We start from the raw sequence: 19,032 nt of genomic DNA, 5'->3' as shown, positions 1-19,032 counted from the left end.
TTGCAGGCTTATTTAAAAGCACACTTTCAGCTATCTGTTAGGAGAAAAAAATGTGTTATTCACAATATAAAAAGGATATAGCTGAGGAAAAGTACAAAATGTGCAGTTAAACTTACTTTGCACACCAAAACCCCACAAGATGTGCCATCCATCTGAAGTAGATGCTCTATCGTGGCACATGTCCACCGTGAAGCATTGACACCCCTCTGTCTCACGAAGGCTCTATAAATTACATGCAAGTGATTCATTTACATGAACTCACTAATGAAAAAACAACAACAAAAAAAGCACACCTTATCTGCACTCACCTAGTTACATCTCTGCATTTCTCTCTATCCACTGACTTTGCCCCAAATGGGTCTATGTAGAGGGATCGCTTTTCCTTTGGATAAACAACCTTGACAATGCAATACCACATATGAAAAAAAAACAAAAAGAAAAAAAATTGTTAATAAGGAATAGTTGATCTTAGGATGCTCTGAGGAACCTACAATGAGTGCCCAGTGGTGGTTTATACACAATGCTCCAATTAGCACATCATATTCCAGTGGATCCACCTACAATAAAGCAGGTGACTGTCAAGATATAGACCACATGGTCAATAAAGCAGTATAGGGTGCTTACCTTCCTCAGTCCTTTTTGACGTCCCTGCCACGAAGGCCATTTGATACAAGTCTACTACAAAGCCTCTTTTGGAGTCTGTGCTGTACTGTTTCACCAAACTGGTGAGGTAGGCATTTATTACAGTTTTTTACAATCACGTTGCTACTATTTTCAGAACCTTGAGGTCATTTTTCATAACTCTAGACACAAAACTCACAACCAATGATCAAAATGCACATTTTTCAAAACTCTAACCCTTTTCTCAATTGCTTGGATATAATACACATAAAACTCAGATCATTTGTTCATTCAACAGAAGTCACCTGTTCAATACGACACAACTTAACATCAGAGTACTACTATTTCAAAAGGCCATTCACACATTACATTTCAAATGAGTGTCTATTCATTTCCTTACAATGATCTAACTATCAATTGATACAACTGCTCAAAATGATAAGTAACTGTTGCATTACTCTTAATGCATAGTTGTATGGAAACAGACAAACAATCTTCCATGTTTAAATCATCAAAGTTTCAAGATACTGTAACGAGATTCATTGTTACCAATTAGCATGGAGCATGAACCAATTAGACTACAATATCCATGGATGTAGCCTAATATTTTATCATAATGCTTCATCAGACACTGTGTCTATGGTCCCAAATACTGTACCACCTTTTCAGACTATTTACAGTATTGACAGTACTGCACTGTATAGATGCAGGCCCTTGTAATTGCTTGTCCAATTCTGCCAACTCGTTACTGATGATTGAGTGCACATTGTGGAATTTATCGGCAGCAACAGCATAGAGTGTCCAAAGAAATTTGGGCAATAGTTGTAGACCATGTCATAAATCATGGCATGACAATGACTGAGGCGGCTACAATGATACAACCAAACCTCAGAAGGTCAACCGTGGCCTCAACAATCAGAACTTTCCGCAATGAGAACCGGTAAGTTATCAGCATGCACTAAACGCATTAACATCCTGTGGTAACTAGAAATGACAGAAGTTTCAGTCTGGATCCAACCCTTAAATGATCTGAGATGACCGAACACCTGAGAAAAGATGATGCCAACCCCTCAGAGGACCTCAGAGGATGCCAACGCTCAGACAACATACAGCATCACCAAATTTTGCCATAAGTCAAACATATTAAGGTTCTGCAATATATAAATATATTGTGGAAACTTAAATTCCTGTAGAGCTGCTTTGCAACGATTTGTATCGTAAAAAGCGCTATACAAATAAACATTATGCTACTCTCAGTTGTCAAATGACTGCATACCAATGTGTATCACAGAATAGGTGATGTGACCAAGTGTCTTCTTACTCTGTTCCCTGTAGAATTGTGACCAGGCCAAATAGTGGAGGCAGAGGCTAAATTCTAACTGACCAACAAGAGCAGGCTGTGGCCGATTTGGTTCGGGCCAGAAATGATATTCGCCTTACAGAAATTCGCCAGCATATCTTGGACAATGAAGACATGTTCAACAATGTGGGATCCATAAGTTTGCCGACTATTGCACGCATACTGAAAGGGCACCAGGTATCTATAAAACAACTATACCGTGTGCCTTTCGGAAGAAATGCAGACAGAAAGAAGCAAATGAGGACTGAGTATGTTCAGGTAAGTTCAGTTTCAAGATGGCTGTTGTAAAAACATTCACAAAAATTCTACATTGTACAGTAATCTCTAAATCTCTTTCCAAAATGTATTTTTAGAGGGTGATGGAGCTGGATGCTGATGACGACCATCACAAATTCATATATTTGGATGAGGCAGGTTTTAATCTGGCCAAGACAAGGAGGAGAGGTCGGAATTTCATTGGCCAGCGGGCAACCATCCAAGTACCTGGACAACGTGGGGCCAACATTACCATGTGTGCGGCTATATCAGAAGATGGTGTGGTGGGACGCAGACCTCATATTGGACCATATAATGCAGCTCTCCTTGTCACCTTTCTTGATGAGCTCGATCAGGTTTGTAGAGCTGAAGGTGTGACCTATGTCATTGTGTGGGACAATGTCAGGTTCCATCATGCTCATGTGGTGCAAGCATGGTTTCAGGCCTGTATTTACCCCCATACTCTCCCTTCCTTAACCCGATTGAGGAATTGTTCTCCGCATGGAGATGGAAGGTTAATGATAGGCTCCCTCATGAACAAGTCACTCTTCTCCAGGCCATGGATGACGCCTGCAATGACATCACAGCAGACCAGTGTCAGGCCTGGATTGGCCATGCCCGAAGGCTTTTTCCCAGATGTTTGGCTGATGAAAACATCCATTGTGATGTAGATGAGAACCTGTGGCCAAATCCACAACACAGAGTTGATGACAATGTAGAAGTACAGTAATCGCTCCTGTTTTGTTTCTTACAGTACAAGCAAGTTGAGGAACACTGCATTTGATGTTTTACAGTACTGTCTTTTCTATTTCATAGCTAATTACTGTATTTTTGCTTTGATTCAAATAAACCTATGTTGTGATTGTACTGTAGTGTTTTGCATCAATATATTACAAACTTTGTTCAATGATTCCACTGTGTCTGTAGTATTCTCTCTACTCCTGCAGTACTTGTACAGAGATGTATTTACTGTACATGTAGTACCATAATGAAACCTGTATCATCTATTCTGTTCTATATTTAATGATTGTACGAACAATGACAGTGAAACTATCGGTTGCTTGTGTGCGGGTGATCTATAGTTATGTTTCAATGGTATTTCACAGTAAATTTGTTTTCTGAACCAATGATTGTGCAAGATTTCTTTAAAGATGTGATGCACAATGCAATGTTTGAACATTAGACAGCCTGTGTTACAAGAGATAACCGTTTTGTGTCTAGAGTTGTGAAAAATGACATCAAGGTTCTGAAAATAGTAGCAAAGTGATTGTAAAAAACTGTATCTAAAAACATTAGTCATCTTTATGTATACTTCGTGTGTGTAAATGTTGTATTTACTTTTTCGAACATCTTACATATTCATACAGTATAGATGACAAATTAAGTATTTAATTGGATTGAAATATATAGGGCAAAATAAGAAATAAGTTTCCCCCTCATCTGCAAATAAGTTGTCCACAAACGACAACTAAACTTTCACAAAAACCAGATTTTGCAGCGATGTCCGACAAGCCTCATGCCATGTTCTTACAGGGAAAATACATTATGGAACAAAATAGGTTAGATAGGATAAAACAAAGCGTCAGCTTAAAAATGCTGTCAAATAGTTCAAACAATAAATAGAGCCACAGTTTGATGACGATCATCTCTTTCAGTTACAGCACATGAATGAATATTAAAGGTTATTTTGTTTATGTGTGATGTTAAAAACCATGCATGGCTCAATTCTCTTCCAGCTTTTCTGCACCTGTTGATACAAATACATGTTTTTATGCATCTGCAAAAAACATTTAGGTTAAAAAAATGAAAATAAGTAAAAATAATAATGAATTGTGCTCACCTTTGTCTTTTGAGGTGTAAATGTTGTTTAGTATAATTCTGTCAGATTGCCTGTCAATCAAACTGTGGTGAAACTCTAAAACTAAATATTACAAATATAGTTTATGTTAGTTCAATCAGCCCAAATGTTTATAGCAATGTTTAAAAATGCGTTCTTTTGTGTTATAGAGACTCCTAGTGGTGTATACATGCTAGAACAACTTTATAATGAGAAAAAATACTATAGTAGTTTAGAGTAAAGAGCCATACTATAGTAAAGTCCTTGAATGAATGTGTTGTGGTAATTCTATAGTTGCTGTGGTAATAGAACAACTATAGTAATATAAACACATTACTCAAGTCTTCTACAACTATAGGGTATATTATACTACAATACACTACAGTTTACTGCAGTAAAAACTACAGATAACTACAGGATTTATTAGAGTTGATCAGGTCACTATAGTTAATACTACAGTATGCTCAAAGTGTTGGAAATACTATCAAATATACAGTATAATACACTTTACTATCAATAATTGTCTGGTTTGGCTCAGCTACAAAATCAGGGATCAGAAGACTACAGAGAATGGTTTGGACTGCTGAACGGATTATTATTTACCCTGCACCCCCTTCAAGAACTGAATACATCCAGAGTGAGGAGAAGTGCGCAGAAAATCCCTCTGGATCCCTCACATCCAAGTCATCCCCTTTTTGAACTTTTGCCATCTGGCCGGCGCTACAGAGCCCCAGTTACCAGGACAGCCAGGCACAAGAACCGTTTCTTCTGCCAGGCAATCTACCTTATGAACAGTTCAATGTTCCCCACATTATGCAATAAAAATGTGCAATATATTTTTACAGATGTTTCTTAGAGTGTAGCATAATACACTGCTTAAAACCAAAGACTATAGAAATCCTTGAAAGGGACTTTGTTACAGCATAATTCTTGAGAATGTGTAGAATTACTAGTTTACTAGCTATAAAAAAAAGAAAATAAATTGTAATCATTCAGAAATGTGTAAGTGTTCAATAATTCAATATATAAAAAATACAGTTATTTATATTTTAATATTATATACATATTTCACAAACAGATCTAAATCAACATATATCAAATATATTTTGTCGTGATTACGCAATGGCATGTCATTTGAGCAAGAAATCAGCCTGCAACTTTCTCTGAAAATAGTGGGCAACACTGGTGCTGATGTAACAGCATTGTGGCGCTGATATTTGGGATAGTAGATCCCCACTGATGTGAGACATCATTATCTGTGAAGCATTAATAGATTGAGCCTCCAGGGTCCAGTACAGCCTCACAATGAACACAGTACAGCAAATTCAACCAAATTCTGTTTCTCTCTGTTTATTTAATTCTCCCTCTTTATGCTCCTATCATAGAGTCACTGTAGAGTTTGAAACGCCCAGCAAACAAACAAACAGATGTAACTTGGTGTAAAGACACCTTTGGAGACACAAACAACACCCTGAATGTTCATTGCAGGTTCCCAGTAACACAAAGGCATCTAGAAGATCTCAGTTCAGTGTTCTGACCGGAGCCAGCGTTACACACAAACTCTCGTAGAGTTTTACACAGAAACAGTCCATGTGCAACACCTGCCAAAGAAATCAAAGAGCAATGACTCTACAGGGTAATCTAGGCTTGGCCACTAACAGCAAAACGGACTTTTGTGCATATATTTGTTCAGCTGATAATATTCAGAATGTTTTATGGATGCAGAGCAGTGTCTGTCCACATCAGTGCTGATCTGCTGTAACACTCACAGAAACCCGAGTGTCACGTTCATCACACTTCCAGAAATACTCCACAGGAACATCCCACGCCTGAAGAACGGGCCTGTCCGTGGTTCATGTCTGTACCTGAGGAAGCAATGACGGAGGCCTGAATGTAGGACATACTTTGAGCAGAACATTATTCAAGGTTATTTAAAGACACTACAAAAGTAGGCTAAGTGTCACATGTCAAATCCCGAAAGAAAAACAGAGAAAAGTGTGGGAAAACAATCCGAGTGCAACGATGAAAGAGCTCGGCGGTGATAGAAGACAGAGATAACAGTCCATGAATTCAGAAAATAAAGAAATGCTTTAAATATTTCTTTGTAAAATTACACATATGCACAAATGTTTTTTTTTTAAACCATGTATAAAAGACCATATGCTGGAATCCCAATTTCTGTAAGAAATGTTAAAGCTTCATTAGACTTGCATGTTATTGATAAAAATGGCCAGGATTTCCCTAGAAATCATAACGGTTTGGAACAGTGAGTGAAGGAGAGATATTACATGTGAGGATCAACTACTGTCTTCAAAGCCTGATGCCTGACTGTCTGCTTGCTCAATAAGACAATGTTCAGTTGATGCAAAAACACAAAAACAGATCTGTCATGATGTTTCCGGTCTGTTTGTATGTGTAGGGTTAAGCGTTGTGTGATTTAAACACTATACAAACATAAATAATGCTTTTTGATGTTTCCACTGACTTGCGCTACTGTATTGTGGTGTATTTTCAATCTAAGCAGATATCAAACTAGAAAATAGAAATGTAGGGCAGACGTGATTTCATCCAGCGCTTGTTGATTGTGGTGAACATCAGAATGAACTCACTTTAGGACGATTGAAGATGATTAAAAACAACAGATCAGAATAAAATACACAGATGAATCATTTACAGTAGCATGTAAGAAAATAAATGGGGTTCATTTCATTCTGACTTTAAGGAGACTTAAAAGTGTTGGGTTAAGAAACTAAAGATTGCAGACAGTCCAGCAGGGAAATGAGCGAACATGAACATGAGATCACACGCTCTCGGAGTCATCAGAAAACACTCGGAGCTTCAGGAAAACAAGAATAAAACGCCTCCCGTCACGGTCAGATACAGCGGCCACAGTCACAATACACCATAAAGTCATTTATCATAGCAGCTTACACACAAAACAACAGAAAGCATCATCAGTCACTGAACAGTTGCAGGGTTTTCTCTAAAGAGCACCTGGATGTGTTTGAGCTCATTAGATGTGATTTTACTGGAGTTTCCTCACAAAAACACTGTCGATGATGACATCTAATGACCGTAAACCAGCACCAAGAGAAGAGATCTCAGAGAAAAACACAGACAAATGCTCAAGTGCAACAGAGGTTTATTTTCAGTTATGCTCCAAGGACATCAACAAGCTTTATGCTATCATAATATGAATATCAAATTTCACTGCAATAAAGTGCAAGTCCTTTTGACTGTACATTTGTTTTATTTACTAGTGTATTGTGCCTGTAAGAGAATCGAAAGCCCTTGAGTTCAAACCGCACAAATGTAGCTAAAGCTGAACTTAAACCACACAGAGCTGAAGATCCCATCATCATCATCATCATCATCACAAACTCAGACTTCAGAGGTTTGGTTTGGATTCAAAGATTAAACATTCACAAGAGACGCGTTTCCTCGAGCAGGCCATTCCATCGGATCAGGAGACAAGAGAGGAGAAGATGACACATAAACAGGCAGTCGCATGAACACGTGGCACAATCCAGTAACACAGAACAGTCCCATATTACAGCCTGTGCATAGGAAGAATAAAAGCACTTATGGTATATCAGCAAACATCAAGCACGTCCTAATGCTCGCTAGGGCTGGGAAAATAAACCGATGCATCGTGAATCCAGAAATGATTCAGCATCGATTCTGAGATTTTCTGAATGCGTCGTGATTCTTTCTGGAGCGATTCTGAACACTGCATGCTTTAACAGCCATACTCTGCTTGTTTCCAAAGCCTTACACACTTGAACCTAAAATAATCATTCATAAAATTGAAAAAGGTTGAAGCGAATTGCAAGGGTGTTCATTAATCTGGTGTCGTGAAAGCATTCTGAGCCCAAGTGAGATTACATGACTTCATGACATCAGCATTTGAGTGTGTGGATAAAACTAGAGTAGAGCGCCATCTGCTGTTAAAATATAAGCTCAGAATCGACTCCGGAGAGAAATCACCATGCATTCGGAAGATCTCGGAATCAATATCGATTTATCGCCCTAATACTCGCTCACGCTGGAGGGCAGATATGACAGCAGTCCAGTCCACTAGAGAGAACCGAACCCACCCGCTCCGACCGTCTCTGCAGAGAGAAAGCAAAGGCGATGAAGAAACGCAGCAGGGCTCCGAGCGAAGCACTATCTGTGCAGCAGCACGAAGGCCTCCAGCCGCTCGGGGATGTTCCCGCGGTACGCCAGGCCGTGTTTGACGATGGCGCGCGCCGCTAGACACTGCAGCGTGGTGTGGTTGATGGGCTGGATCAGGTTCTTGGCCAGCTCTTTCTGGTCCAGTAGGTCGCAGGCCGTCTGCTTGAGGGAGTTGGTGCTGTCGAAGTGCGTGCCGCAGGAGATCAGCAGGTTCATGATGTCAGGGTGGTTGTTGGAGGCGGCCACATGCAGAGGGCTGTTATCGTCCTCGTCTCGGCAGTTCACGTCTGCGCCGCACTCCAGCAGGATAGACGTGACCTGGAAGGAGGGGAACTTGCAGACGGGGTATCGGCCCACGCAGGTGGTGTTCCTGTCCACCGCCAGGTGCAGCGGACTGAAGCCGTTCTTCCCGCAGGCCTGCAGCTTCAGGAACTTGTAGATGGTCTCTTTCTTGAAGTGGTCCTGCTCCACGGTGCATGGCACTTTCTCCAGCAGGCAGATGAGGTGTAGGATGATGGACAGCACCTGCGAATAACAGCGGTTTGGAACAGTGTGAGTCGAGTCACTATTATTTATAGAACGCTTTTTACAACGCAGATCGTGTCAGAGCAGCTTTACGGTATTAAACGGGGAAATAATGTGTCGGAATAGTGTGCCGTTTAGGGATGTGATCATTTCTGGTATTTATTGCGATAACGATATCAATGATGATATTTCAGCGAATCCGGTTTCTTTAAAGAAAAGTATTCTCTTTTCTATTTTTACCAAAAATAGGGTGCTGTGAGCATACACACGTAATGTAATGACTGTTTAATTCATACTGGACGCCGGAGGGCGCTCTTACGCAGAAACTCCACATATGCATCACAGAAGTACAACGCTTTATGAAATCCCTAATATGGACAAAAGTATCCAGTTTTCGCTGAATAAAACACAGATAGAGACATTTTAACGGAGGAAACTTGAAGACAATAAACGTGTGTGTCCCTGCAGCACAAAAGCAGTCATCAGTAACACAGGTATATCTGGAGCAATAACCAACAATACATTGTATGGATCATAATTATACATTTCTCTTTTATGACAAAAATCATTAGGATATTAAGATCATGTTCCAGGAAGATATTTAGTAAATTTCCTACCGTAAATATATCAAAACTTCATTTTTGATTAGTAATATGCATTGCTAAGAACTTCATTTGAACAACTTTAAAGGAGATTTTCTCAATATTTAGATTTTTTTGCTCCCTCAGATTCCAGATTTTCAAATAGTTGTATCTCAGACAGATATTGTCCTATCATAACAAACCATACATCAATGGCTTGTATAAATGATGTATTGATGTATAAATCTCAATTTCTTATGACTGGTTTTGTGCTCCAGGGTCACATACTGCGACAATATATGGTGTATCTGTGTTCTTCAAGCAATCTTGGGTATTTTTTTAAGGGTGGACATATTTAGCACTGTATATAATATTATAAAATAGTATGATTTCTGCCTCATTCTGTGATATTAAACCACGTCTGATCAAAAAAAGTTATTTCACTCACTCGACTTATGTTATGAAGTTAATTTGGAGAAAATGTCAATGAATAATATCTTTGTTGGACAACAGGTTTGTAAAGAGGCTCAAACACATGCAAACTGTATCGCACGCGTGCTACTGACTGCAGTATATTTATTCAGACTGATTTTTTGTGCACTGTACAGCCCTGACCAAACCAGTTACAGATTGAAGGAGCTCCTCGTTTAGCGATAAACTCAAGTTCTGCCATGTAGCTCCGCACAGTCGCACACAGAACTAGATTTTATTGTTATTATCACGGGAAGACTAAAGGTCATTGCAGACCAAATCCGAAATTCTCGTCAGAAATTTTTGCAAGTTAAAAAATAAATACGACTGCAAGTTGTGTAAAATCACGTTTACACACTGCCTCCATCATAAAAAAAGTTTTCGGTCTGACGCATTCACGTGTATGGATGGAAGTCAATGGAATGAAAAGTGCAGTGTGACCGCCCCTTAAGACAATGTTTAATTGATGTTAGAACACAAACATGTTCACGGTGTGCGTGTGTGTGTGTGTTCACTGCTGTGTGTGTGTTCACTGCTGTGTGTGTGTGTGTGTTCACTGCTGTGTGTGTGTGTGTGTGTGTTCACTGCTGTGTGTGTGTTCACTGCTGTGTGTGTGTGTGTGTTCACTGCTGTGTGTGTGTGTGTGTGTGTTCACGGTGTGTGTGTGCACGTTGGATGGGTTAAATGCAGAGCACGAATTCCGAGTATGGGTCACCATACTTGGCTGAATGTCACTTCACTTAACGTACAACTTTGCTTTTATTTATTTTCAAGATCTGAGGTGAACTATCTGTTGCTGCTTTCAGTATAAATCATGCAAAATGAGATTCAAACTCACATTAGACATGCTTAACTTTGAAACAAGCACATAATTACCTGAGATTATCTACCGTCATATAGTTTGAAATGATGTTGTTCCTGAATAGAAACTGTTCTCGAATAGAAATGTTGCATGTCGCGGCTAGTTAGGACAAAAACTCAGATTAACGTGGAAAACATACCTTTTATCGCGTGTCGCGTTGCGTGTAGTTAGGACACGATGTTAGGCTGATGACACACGGGGGAACACTGGTTAATGTCGCTGTCAGTGGGCAACCAGGTGATACACAGGGCCCATGACTAGAGCTGGGTATCGAGTTCGATACTTTTTAGGCACCGACCGAATTGCCTCGATACCACAGAGTATCGAAAAACGTCTTGTCGTTCGGTACCAAATTTCGATACCTAAGGGGTTAATAAACCTGCAGCACTAGGTGTGTTCGACGAGAAGCAACGCGGCGCAGATTGACATCCGCGAGAGCGATTCGAAAGCATCAGGAGCAGTCTGCTCTCTATATCGTGTGTGATTTCAGCATCTGCCGTCTCACTAAATGAGGACATAAACACATGAACAACAGCTCCAGACCTGCTCTGACACTCACCTCATCAGCATTTTACCGTTTGATTCGCGTAAAACTAGCGTCATATCATACACACACAGAACTGTAAAGGTATTCCCGGAAACCCGTCAAAATAAAAGTTCGGTTTAACTTGGAAGACACTGCAGCAGAAATATATTAATATTGTTCAGCAGACAGTACATACTGCTACTATAGGCTACTATTAAAATTATTAAAACTTTATTTTTTTTTGTAATTATTACACAACATTTCCATGTTTTAGTTTTAATAGTAAACCCCCTTTGTTTGCCAAAATAAATAAAGTTTTATTTTCAATCATTTAAAGATAAATGAAATTAATGTTTTATGCCTTCATTTGAAAACCAGATACAGAACACAGAATTTGAGGAAAAATAAAACATTTCATAAGGCTATTTTAAGAATAAATTTGAATAAACCAAGTTGTTTTTATGCATTCAAATAATTAGATATACTACACCATAATTTAATAAAACATATGGTGAAAGAAACTAAAACACACACTTATGAAAGCGGATAAAGATTGTAAATTTCTTGAAGTCTTTAACAACCTAGAATAAATGAATAGAAAAGATGACTCTGTCTGAGCTAAATGTTCTAAAACGAACACGCACTAGTGTAAATATAGCCTAACTGATGTGTAAACTGAAAACTACTTGAACTTTCTTCAAACTATTTGCACTGATTTATTGTGTTGGATATGTTTAGTTCCTTTGTGCCGTGGCTCAGGAGATCAGGCTTTGAGTCTGTATACATGTCAACAAGCTGAAAAAATAGTTTTTTGAGAGAATGTAATCTTGTTAAAACTGATTTCATAAAATTGGTATCGAAAAAAGTATAGATCAGGAACCGGTATCGAACTCAAGGTATCGGTATTGATATCGTACATTTTTGAACGACACCCAGCCCTACCCACGACCGATCTGAAGTATCCAGATAGAAATGTGTTACCTATTTTCAGTGAGAAAGTAACCAAGCAACAGCTCAAAAAAAGTTGCCCGGCAACATTGTTCAAAAAGTTTCCCCGTGTATCATCATCTTAATGAAATCCCTTGCCTCAGGCCGATGATACACGGGGAAACTTCTAGAACAATGTTGCCGGGCAACTCTGGTTAATGTTGCTGTCAAAGTGCAGCCAGGGGCCGGTTGCATAAACTGTTTAGACTAGTCTTAAAAAGTTAGTCACCTATTTTTTTTCTTCAAGACTGGTCATAACTTTTTTTATTTAGTTATGAAATGGTAGATTGGTCTTATTTGTATTGGAAAAGTAAGACTGATTACCCCTTGGCAGCTACTAGTTGGTTAAACTAGTTCTTAAGACACAGTCTTAACATGGTGACTAAGTTGATGCAACTGGCCCCTGGTGATACACAGGGCCTATGACCAATCTTAAGTATCTAGATAGAAATGTGTTACCCATTCTCAGTGGGAAAGTGCCCAAGCAACACTGCTCAAAAATAAGCTGCCCCATGTATCATCCGCCTCAGGGAATGTTTTCGCCTTGTTAAAACACTCTTGGACTTTCATGCAAGCGGGCACAGGAAAACAAGAGAATAAAACACCTTGCTGAGCTGCGACGGATCCGGGCCGGGCCGTGGCTGCTTGATGGCGCGCTCGATCTCCAGCACGCTCTTGCTGAGGATCTCCATCAGCTCCTGGAAGGACACAGAGGTGCCCAGCAGACCCTTGGCTCGGTCCTGCAGCATGAAGGAGAAGAGCTCGGCGAAGGACAGCAGGCTGCTGGCCGTCATGGGGCTGAGCGGGTCGAGGTTGCTCTGCTGCATGTCCAGAGCGTACTTCCACAGCTTGATGCAGCGCTCGAAGTTGCCCGAGTCGGCGTAGACGGCCCCTCGGTAGCGGATGTAGTAGGACGTGTCCGGGTGCGAGGGGCCGAGGATGCGCTCTCGTATCAGCAGCGCTTGCATGCGCATGTCATCAGGGTCAGCGATCAGGCCGTCCAGCTCCTCAAACGAGTTCACCTCCTTGCTGTAGTCGTAGGCCGGCACCAGCTGCTTGGGCTCGTCCTTCAGGAGCACGTGATTGGAGTCGCTGTGCCGCAGATCCATGGCTCTCTTCCAGTACTTCAGCGCTCCCAGCAGGTCTCTCTTTTTATCCACGAACGTGGCCCCCAGCAGCTCTAGAGCGTTGATGCGCTCCGTTCTGCCCGTCTGAGGGTGCTGCGTGAGGAAATCCACGATGTTGGTGTGGCCCGTCACGCTGGCGGAGAGCAGCGGCGTCATCCCGTAGCCGTCCTTCTCCATGGTGGCGCCATACTTCAGCAGCATCTTCATGATCTCCAGGCTCCCGGACTCAGCGCAGTCGTGTAAAGCCGTGTTACCTTCAAGACAAAGAGCACACAGAGCGCAAGTCATCAGAGATGCATCGAAGAATATGAATATGACAGACATACAGTCACTGAAGATAAACAGAAGCTGCGCTAAAATACAGTCAAACCAAAAATTATTCAGACACCAGATATAATTTTTCATATTTTTTTTTACTAGTGGGTACAGGACACTATAGTTAATTTATGTGAGGAGTAGCTTAGGAGTAAGTGAAGATAGCAAAATAAAGAAAATTGCGACATATTATATACCCCAAAAATTCTTCATACAGTTTAAAACTGATAAAAATTTGGGAGCAAACATTATTCAGACACTTTGAGCGGAGCATGTTTTGCTCAAGTGTTTTTCTTTAATTGCTAATGTGATCTTTTTACACCACAGACTGAACTGAAGGAGTGGACGGCAGACCTACAACGGCCTTCATAATATTAATTATAATATTTCTTGAATAATTATTAATCTAATTTATGCATGTTAGTGAATAAGTTGATTATGGCTTTAGTCTGCCTCTCTACTCTCTAAGAAGCTGCTCTCATTGTGTGCGAGACCATGTCTGATAAGGAAGTAAGATAAGTGTTTCTCGGTGTATGTGTTAGCATCTGTCTGTACGTGGAGAAGCTCAGACAGTCCAGCACAAACGTTCCGCTGCCGGTGTCCAGCGTATCAGATATACGTCTGTGGAGAGATGTATTGTGTCGGACCTCTGATCACTCGTCACTAAAATAGTCATCATCAAAAGATATGCTTCAAGCTTGCGTCCATATGTGGAAATTGTCTAAGTTTATCTAGGTTTTAGAACCAATCAGAATTTTGTTGACTTATGCATTGATGCAATTAGCAACCTCTGTTAGTGTAATCACTGGTGTTTTTGACTTGTACAGCAGGGCGCCTACGAACTCCATCGTGAGCGTTAAAGCGGACTTCTGCGGATGAAACTGACAACTATTTCTTCAGTAAATTATTCTTTAATTATTCGCAGTCTGACTCCTGGTCTTTGTTCATTATACCTGGTCCATGGGTTTTAACTGTTATTCCCCAACAGAACTAAATGAAGCATTGCTTGGTGATTGGTTGAGCTAAATTGGTATTATCTAATTGTGCAGGCTACTTAAAATTAACAGCTGACAGCCGAATTCATTACATTACTGTCAAAGTTATCTGACATTATCAAGATTAATTTATTCTGACATGGTTTAACTCCGAGTTCTTCTCATATTTTATTACCATTTTCTAAACTATAGCGAATAAACTGTGAGAAACGTTGAAGGTGTCTGAATAAATTTAGTTTTGACTGTATATTGATTTGTGCAGCGCTAGTGGAACCAAACAGAAACGTTTAGAATCTGAAATGCTTTTCACAATTCTGTTGCTGATGAAAGAAAGGACACGCTTCACGTGAACTATTGTCTGCTATCAAACTGAACTAAAGCTGAATAATGTCTTTTAGAGCTGCTTTACAACAGAATCTGAACTGAAACCAGCTGAGTTTCCATTATTGATTCCTCTTGATCTCTGTGAAGCTGCTGTGACCCAATCTGTTATAAAGCGCTGTAGAAATACAATTTCATGTTGATGCAAAAGCCCTTCTTGATCAAGACCCACAGAACCAAACAAATAAGCAAATCACAATGACATTATAGTGAGGACCTTATCTTATAAAGTCTAAAAACAAGCAATACTAAGAACGCTCATGAAATCCACACGGTCAGTCTGACAACGGCAGGTCATTCAGAGAATGGACGACACAACACCACATCCCTAATTTGGACAGTACAACATAAAACTGCCAACATTCACAAACTTCCCAATTGATTGTGAAGGATCACACTAGCTATGTTTCCATCCAAATTTGCGAATTTAACTTGTTGCGTGTAAAATTGAATATCAAGTAAAACATTTGTGAGTTTCCATCCATTTGTGTTTTCAGCGCTTGCCGCGTTGTGTGGGGCTTTGGAACTGGGATTGATTGCGTTGCTCATCTGAAGCGCGTGCGCGCTGGAGCGGCTCGTCAAAGTAAATTGCAAACATAATTTAAATTATTATGAATGTTTCCTCAAATCCAGCACTGGAGGGCCATTGTCCTGCAGAATTGAACTCCAACCCTGATAAACACTCAACTGCCTGATTCTGTCTAACTCTGGAAACCTTGATTAGCTTGTGGTTTTTAAACTATTAGCATATTAAACAAGATTACGTCTTTACTATGAATCAATATGAATTAATAAATTGTATACATAGAAGTTGCATATTTTTCTTTTTTGTTGAATTGTAAAGAATTTAAATTTTTATAATTAAGAGTTTTACATAAGAGTTAACTGTAAACTGCAAACATTCAACTTTGCTAAAATGAAATGTCTTGGTTTGGTCTACACTGGAAGCGTCCATTAACTCTGTTAAACTATAATTACTAAAAATAAAATATATAAACACTAAATAGAAATGTGTTCACAAAATAAAAACTAAACTAAAACTAACAAAACCATTAATGAAACTAAAACTAAACTGAAATTATAGGAAATTTGAAAACGATATTAAAATAAAAACTGATTTAAAAATTCAAAACTATAATATTCTTGCCGCCGATCAAACATCCCCAAGCGATTATCGGCAGATAGTGATCGGTAGCCGATCAATCGGAGCACCCCTAGGCGAAACCAATAAATCTGTCGACCTCTAATTGTAAGTTTCATGATTTCAATTAATTGGACATGCTTTCTGATGAATAAAATGTAATTTAACCATTAAAACAGAGTCAAACTGATTTCATAGGGCCCTAATAGTGTAACGAAACATGCTGATCATGTCTGTGCGGTCAAACATTTTATGGTCCTACAGACAAAATAAATACATACAAATACAGCACTTAAATTAGTGATTGCTATCGGGAACATCTCGAGTCCGAATGCTGAGCTCTGCAGCTCTCACCTTTCACGCTTTTCCGGTTGACATCGGCTCCTTTCTCCAGCAGGTACTGCGCGATCTCCTTGTGTCCTTTATAGCAGGATATCATGAGGCAGGTGTGTCCGTGCCTGTTGGCCACTTCCAGATCCGCTTTATGCTCCACCAGATATCTGACTATATCCAAGTGTCCGTCGAAGCACGCGGCTCTCAGCGGGGTAGAGTTTGTAAGAGTCGTGTTGTTCACAAAGGCGCCGTGACCCAGCAGAGACTGCACGACCTTCAGGTGTCCGGCGGCCGAGGCGGCCCACAGCGGCGGCGCTCCCTCGATGATCTCCCCGTCAAAGTTGACCGAGCCGCCGACCTCCACAGAAGCGCAGCAGCACTCGATCAGGTACTCCACCAGCTCCAGATGCCCGTACCGCGCGGCCATGAGCAGCGGCGTCGCTCCGTTGGTCTTCTCCGCCATGAGTTTCATCACGTCGTGATCGCTCTTGTTCTCTAAGAGTTTCTGGAGGAGCCTCAGTTTGCCGTCTCGGGCGGCGTTGAAAACAGCAGTTTTTAAATCCATGGCATAGGGTTGCCCTGAGGCTCCGTCCTACAAACAACAACAAGATCAGACACATACTTTCTCATGCTTTCAATACAAGCTTCAGTTGTAGGGATGTAACGATGCGGCCTGAGAAATCAAAAATATGTGACGAATCAAGTCGATTGAGATGTTAAATGAACTGAGGGTTTCTATGAATGTGTTTCTATGAATGAGCTGACTGTCGTCAGAAAGTTTAGATGCTGTTTTCTCTATATCATGCGTATTAAAGCAGTGTTTGCTAGCTATAGCAGTAATCAAGGAAACGCTGCATCGCTGCTGCTCCATGAGCGCCACCTGCTGCCAGAAAGCGTCTCATTCATAGTATTATCAGCAGCTAAAAACGGTTTAAGTCAGTTATTTCTATCTTCTGCTGTAGTGTGTCAGTAGGAAATATTTCCAAACATTCATTTAGTCATTAATTGTAATAATCCAGTGAGATGTTTGAGATCTGATCTGATCATCATCAGTCTGTCTGGAATGACATGAAGAAACAGAACAAACTGAGACTAAATCCAGAAGAACTGTGTCTCTGCTTCAAGAAACCTCCTGCAAAGCTCCTGAGAAACTCTGCTCAAGAGCACCGAGGACAAAAGCTGCTTTAAACACAAAGCATGCTCACAACAAATGATGATTTAGTTTAGTTCATAGAAGTTAATTGATAAAGAAAATCTATTTATGACATTATTATTGACAGCATCCTCATTTTACAGCATTTTTACACGAGTGCCTAAAACTGTTAACAGCACTGTAGCTTTGCAGGAGGTTTCTTGAAGCGTCTTGGAGACACAGATATTTGGCCGATCACTACCAAACACCAAATTATTATTATTATTATATTATTATTATTATTATTATTATTATAAGAGTAGTGCTCAGTATTCGAGGCTAACTCAGAGTTAGCATTACAGGCGTTTCACGGTAGATTTTCACCTCAAACAACACGTTTAACCAACCAGTGTTCTCTCTGCCACCGACTGAACCGTGATGGGAATCATTATCGTGTCGTTTTGTGTCGTTACCGATCGCTTCAGACCGAAGGCCGCACTCACCGCTCGCGCTGGGTCCCTCACGGTCGCGATCGTGTCCGGTAACGGCCGTTATTCGCGTTGAACGACAGGTACACAGACTGCGAAGGTAACGTTACTTTAGCTCATACCGAGTCCAAATAATATATAACGTTAACGATAAAAATAGCGCGTCGCTGCGGCTCTTCCCTCCCCCGCTTCCTGTAACATCGAGGTCCTCCTCATTAAACACACTCGATCGGTGTTTCACGAACTCCAGAGCCTCACGAATCCGACATTATTCTGCTTTTAAGTCCATTTCTCGGTTCTGTCGTTCAGATCTTGACGAACTCTGCTCCGCTGCTGATTTTCCCGTCGGTAACAGCGGCCCGAAGGTTCCGCCCCTTTCGCGGGTGATTGACAGCCAGGCGGACCAATCACGGCGTCGCTCAAACGTTTTCTATTTAAAGGTAAACGAAAAGAGTCACGACGCGAGCGCTTTTAATAACGCGGCGCGTGAGGAGCGACCGGAACGATTCTCGGGGATTGATGAAGGAGTCCGGTGTTTTACTCTTCAGTGAGCCTCGAGAGACCGATTCACAGAAATGAACGAGGAGTTAAACATGAATCTTCAGATAATCCTCAGATCTGGCTGTTCACTGCAACACTGGTGTCCGCTAACAGCGCCCGCTAGAGGCCAGGCAGAGCTATTACACAATATACTGTAATATTGTACAGTGCAGTGCGTGATGATATTCTGCTCATATTTTTTTTCCAAGCACATTTTACCAATTCCAAACCACATCAATCGTAATAACTACTATTGATTTTATATTGAATCATTTATAAGTTATATATAATTGTTAACAAGGGCTGGAAGTAAAAGAGTGATTCCTGGGATCCGGTGCCTTCTGTGTCTCCAGGAAAGATTGTGATATTATTGCCTTAA

At 40.5% G+C, this 19,032-nt stretch overlaps 1 protein-coding gene across 2 annotated transcripts; it reads right to left on the bottom strand.

The window, feature by feature from the left end:
• Window positions 1-7,199: 7,199 nt before the first annotated feature.
• On the bottom strand, window positions 7,200-18,765 carry fem1c (fem-1 homolog c). 2 transcript variants are annotated; one of them, XR_013782308.1, is made up of 5 exons: window positions 18,129-18,466; window positions 16,515-17,085; window positions 12,807-13,582; window positions 8,118-8,774; window positions 7,200-7,630 (listed from the first exon to the last, which is right to left on the bottom strand). XR_013782308.1 is itself a non-coding variant. In XM_079384282.1 (4 exons), exons 2-4 carry the CDS (start codon window positions 17,056-17,058, stop codon window positions 8,241-8,243), a joined length of 1,854 nt encoding a protein of 617 aa, XP_079240408.1. In that variant the 5' UTR covers window positions 17,059-17,085; window positions 18,129-18,765; the 3' UTR covers window positions 7,200-8,240. The 2 variants fall into 2 exon arrangements, 1 of the variants encoding a protein (XP_079240408.1); XM_079384282.1 differs by having other exon boundaries at window positions 7,200-8,774; window positions 18,129-18,765.
• Window positions 18,766-19,032: the final 267 nt, after the last annotated feature.

This window comes from Barbus barbus, assembly GCF_936440315.1.
Source record: "Barbus barbus genome assembly, chromosome: 29".
Lineage (NCBI taxonomy): Eukaryota > Metazoa > Chordata > Actinopteri > Cypriniformes > Cyprinidae > Barbus > Barbus barbus.
This window is presented reverse-complemented; position numbering and strand designations above follow the sequence as displayed.